The 5393-nt window shown below is 33.2% G+C and overlaps 1 protein-coding gene across 1 annotated transcript; it reads right to left on the reverse strand.

Annotated features, from left to right (window-relative positions):
* Positions 1-622: 622 nt before the first annotated feature.
* LOC114180615 (uncharacterized) lies at positions 623-4463 on the reverse strand. The gene is made up of 7 exons (XM_085671977.1): positions 3635-4463; positions 3259-3544; positions 2325-3067; positions 2029-2247; positions 1405-1932; positions 1072-1317; positions 623-978 (listed from the first exon to the last, which is right to left on the reverse strand). The coding sequence occupies exons 1-7, from the start codon at positions 4461-4463 to the stop codon at positions 623-625; spliced, it is 3207 nt and encodes a 1068-aa protein (XP_085528103.1).
* Positions 4464-5393: the final 930 nt, after the last annotated feature.

The following is a 5393-nucleotide window of genomic DNA, read 5'->3' on the forward strand; positions in this document are numbered from 1 at the left end:
GCAAAGATAGTTCTTCATCTCGTGCATATGTACTGGTTAGGATAAATAGTTATGATATGTAAGACATTATAAATTTCATTAATTTTAATCGAAGATTTATATTTAATAGATTTAAAAATGGTAATGATTAGTGTTTGAAGTTATCCTAAGTGTGTACAAAAAGATTTAATGTGTTGTTGGTTTGAGATGAAGCTAAGATGGATTTTCGGTGGCAATTGCATTCTGAAACAAAAGAAATATATATATGTTAATCATACTGAGAGAAAATATTGCAGATGAGGATGTGTGGAAATGTAAAACTGATGTAATTGGTGATTTACGAATATGTAGTAAGTACAAAATATTAATAACCTTAACCAAATAAGGTTTCAAATGACATATTACAGTTTATAAGTAGTTAAGACCTCAGTTACTACAAATTCTGAAAAACCTCTTTAAAAACTACATTAGTTGTAAAATTGAGAGGTCTTTTCTCTTTGTCGTGAATTAGTATTTTCAACCCAGATTTGCTCTGAACTCTAGACACAGCCACATATAGTTGACCGTGGCTGAAAACTGGTGACGGTAGGTACAGTCCTACTGATGCTAGAGATTGACCTTATTGTCATGGCATAGGATAATATTACTGGAAATTGTCTTCTAATAAGCTGAAAGGCCATGGTGATTGTGATGGTGACATAGACATTCGAGGAATATATACTTCATTACCTGATTTACTTCCTGTGATAATTTTTGCTCCAATACCATGATTTGCTAGTCTGGTTACAACCAATCTGCTTCCATTACACAAATCCTCAGATTGATCCAAATTCCTCAAAAGCATGATGGGTGCCCCAATCTTCAATTTGATACTATGGTTTGGCAAACCTGATGTATTCAATGAGTTCAGAAATTCTGGTGTAATATGCTCATATGCATCAAATTCTGTTTGGTCTGAGTTGTCAATGCTGTCAAAGCTAACATATTCCTTTTCTTCACCTATAAAGGTTTATACAATTTACGTCATATAATAAAAGTGTTGATATATTTATATAAAGTATATGCAATACTTAATTAATGTACATATCATACCTGGAATCAAAGACAAAACATAATCATTAATTTCATTAACAGTCTCAATTCTACTGGCTAAGATAGCTCTAGATTGTAGAAACTTATCATTTGAGTAGTTTTGTGCTAGCAATGGGTATGTGCTCTTCACTATAGCTTCAATAGGGTCACTGAACTCTAATATCAAGAATTTTGATGGTATGTGTATCTCTACTACACCATCATTTGGTTCAGATAAATTGCCATCTCCTAGTTTTATTATCCAATCTGAAAACTCTTTAATTGTAGTATCATTCAGATTTTATGATTCCCCTTGTGCTAAACGCATGTTTTTTGTCAAAGTTAATATCTGACAATGATCCCATAGGTAAGAAGAATTAATTGTCGCATGAACAATATCAGATATGCTCCCTCTTGGAATCACTGGGAGAATCTGCCTGAAGTCTCCTCCAAAAACAATTACTTTGCCACCAAAGATCGTGTTAGATTTATTTTCTGTCCTCATTATGTCGCACATAGTTTTGTCCAATGCTTCAAAACAATATTTGTGCGCCATTGGTGCTTCATCCCAAATTATCAAATCAGCTTTCTTTAACAATTGTGAGAGATCTAATCCTTGTAAAACATTACAAACTGAGTTCTCTAGTGTAGGGATTGGAATTTTAAATTTTGAATGTGCTGTTCTTCCTCCAGGAAGCAACAATGAAGCTATTCCACTTGATGCCACAGCTAAAACTATCTTGCGTTCAGCACGTAAGGCAGCTGATAATGTTTTCCACATGAAAGTTTTTCCCGTTCCTCCGTATCCATACAGAAAGAACATTCTGCCTTTATTATTCTTGACAGCCAACATTATTGTATCAAATATTTTTCTTTGTTCATCTAGGAAAATAAAAATATAGTATATGAGCTAAGATGAATTTAATATTCTGACCTTAAAGACGAAATTTGACATTTTTAAGATATAGAAGAAATTACCTGTCAAACATTTGTAGTTTGATTGAAACAATTGTTGTTGCTCAATTACATTATAATCAAGTTCTGCATATATCAATCTGTTTCCTGACAGAGTTTGAACAAAGTTATTTGGGTACGGCATACATGGGTAGTCCTTTAAGCTCTTTTTATTTGTTTGCAACAATTTCTCTATTTCCACCAAGGTTAAATTTTGTAACTGGTCACTGCTTAAATTCAATTCTGAAAAAAAAGAATGTATTTCAATAGTCATGCAATACTTTATAAGATGACTTATATGCTATATGAATATATTGTACCTGATTTTCCAGCCATTTTCCTTTCATTGTATAGAATTCCATCAGCAAGATATTCCCAGGTTTTGTTCCACACATCTTCTGGTTTATTAACACTATTAGATAAAAGAATTGTCATAAACAACTTTCTTAAGAAATGTCCAGAACCCCAATCCTTGGCCTCCTTAATAGCTTGTATGTATTCTAAGTCATCTGCTAAAAATCCTGATGCAAAGCAGGCTTCCTTGAATGTTGGGTATATTACATTGTCGATCGTTCTTATGTCTGCGTAGCAGCAAGGGCCTTTTACAACTGTTAACATCCTCCTCAAATAAAAAAGCTCTCCTGTACTTGGTGGTACCCATATCAATCTCCCAATTGTGTTTCCTTGCTTCCTCGGTTTCCAACGTCTATCTTTCTTTACATAAACAAATTTAGAAACAAACTGAGCATATGTTAATTTTTTAGCCTCTGGAAATGTCTTGTTACATTCCATCCAACTTGTGAACATTGATTCTGTAATACTTGGTTGACCCACTATTTCTTCAATATCATCATCATCTTTGAAATATATGGACTGCTCTCCAAGTAGATGGAAAAATAACCTTTCTACAGCTGGGTTTCTTCCATGAATCAGAAATGAAAATATTCTCCAACATGCTTCACATGGGGAGATATATCTGCAGTCAAGATATTGTTTGACTTCATCTCTATCTTCAACTGTTTGAGACACATCATGATAATTAGGAACTATAGCCGTTGTTATCCTGTCATATCCTTTGTTGATGTATTTAAATAAGTACTTTATTGAAGTACTTCTGTTGCACCATTCAACATTGATATGTGCTTGATACTTTAATAATAACTTCGGATTGTAAGGAACGACATAACGATTATCCAATGAAATATCATTCTTAGTAACACTAACACCATTGTCCTTCTTTTGTAATGTGCAAACCCATCTTCATCTATAACAGTCATGGGTTGAAATTTTTTTGGATAGAATCGTGAGCATACTCCGTTCTTCATGCATGGAGATGATTTTTTGGCTATTCCACATGGTCCATGAATCATGTGATCCTTGACACAATTGTACAACAATGTGTTCATTACAGGACATGGTATCTCAACTGAGATAACTTTGTCTATATCAGTCGCAGTAGGATATTTGCTTGTTGGATGTAGGAAAAGTAATAAATGTGCATGAGGTAGTCCACGCTTTTGGAACTCAATAGTGTACATATCTGCAAAAGAAAAAAAATAATATTTATTGTTATCATAGTCATTTATAAATTGTAACAACAATTCTATGAACACACAATCATGATACCTACATCCAACTGCCCTCCCTAACAAATCTTTTTTGGTTAAGTCCTCCAATAGTTGTTCAAATTTAATCCTAAAAATTCTTGAAACTATATTTGGTCTATCTGATGCTGCGAGACTTAAATCACTCAATAATCTTGTTATTTCTGGCCATTTAGGATTACATGTAAAGGTAACAAACAAATCCAGAAAACCTAGATAACTGCAAATGGCCATTCCATCAAAGTACAATTGATCCATAAATCGTCTACCACCAACAAAACTTGAAGGCAACACTATTCTTTTTCCTTTGCTTGCCCCTTCCTTTTCTGAATTCGAACTTCGGTCAAAGAGATTGTTGTATTTGTCAACTCTTAACTTTGATTGATTGTTCCTTATAAAAGATAGTCGTTCTGACTCTATCATGGTATAACCGTCTACCACAAATTGTTGAAACAACCTTCTAGATCTCAATAGAGTACTGGCTTCTATTTGTCTTGTTTGGATACGAAAACAAAACCATTCTCTTATTGTTAGTCGATTCCTTTTGCTAGCTCTTGAAGGTAATGTTTCCCGATGAATCACATCTTCCCTATATCCATCCTCACCATAAGGAAATAGTAATGGATATTGAAATCCTAAGTAACTTGTATGCAATTCATTTATTCTTTGCAATTTACCACTTCTATTTTCCATAATAATATCTCTTGGAGAAGCGGAGTCAACATCACCTACAATTAGTGCTGCTACCTCTGCTACTGTAGGGATATTATAAATACGTCCATCTTTAGTCCTATCTGCAATCAATCTCAGCTTAAGATCATCAAAAGGTTTGTGTTTGTATCTATCTCTTGCCATTCTAAAAGATTTAGCATGTACATTGTGTGTATCTAACATCTCTGTAAGTTTTGTGACAATTTCAACATCAACATTGTTCTAATTCCTACAATCATAAAAAAAGTATACATGAGTAACTATAAATTGTGTAATTATAATAATGAATGATAGTTATGTATATTTCAACATATGTGCTAAAACTAAATCTGACCTGGAAGATTGAATTCTGTTATGTATTTCATTGTCAGTGTCATAAATATAAAGTTGTGCAAATTTAGGTACCACACCAATTGGTGGTAGAAGGCTTCCAATTCTATGACATGATTGTCCTTGTATTCTAAGATTTGGTGGCCCCTGACCATTGTTTATTGACCTATCTATCTTTGCTCCAGGAGAAGTAAATGCGAATATCATGTTGTATGTTCTAATATTTTGCTGGTATCTTTTGCTCTGTGTTGAAGTCATATCAATCAGAAGCTCATGTAGTATAGGTGGAGCTTCTTTTAGCAGTGGTAATTCAACTTTTCCATCCCCACAACAAAGTTGAAACCTTGGATTATTTGTATTTATATTTTTTCTTATTCTTTCAGGATACCACATCTTCGCTTTACAATGCTGACACTGGTACAGAGGATCACCTATATCTTCATAACCCTTATAAAGGTAAAAGTGTAATCAGTAAAGTAAATGAAGTTATATAAATGTAATTTGGGAAAAATAAGGATGCCATCTTGTCTTACATACGAATCCAGTCCTGTTTGTAGATCTTCATCTCCAAGTAGTTCATCATTATCAGGCATGAATTTTGAATGTTGTGGTACATCTTCATATAAAAAACATAAACATATTCAAAATTGGTTAGCTATAAAGAGATGACATCAATTTATTGTTGTAATTAAGTAAGAAATTGAATAAACCTTATGGATTGGTATGTGATGTATTATAATATTC

This window comes from Vigna unguiculata, chromosome 4, assembly GCF_037176805.1.
Source record: "Vigna unguiculata cultivar grain cowpea cultivar isolate G323 ecotype 2 chromosome 4, ASM3717680v1, whole genome shotgun sequence".
NCBI lineage: Eukaryota > Viridiplantae > Streptophyta > Magnoliopsida > Fabales > Fabaceae > Vigna > Vigna unguiculata.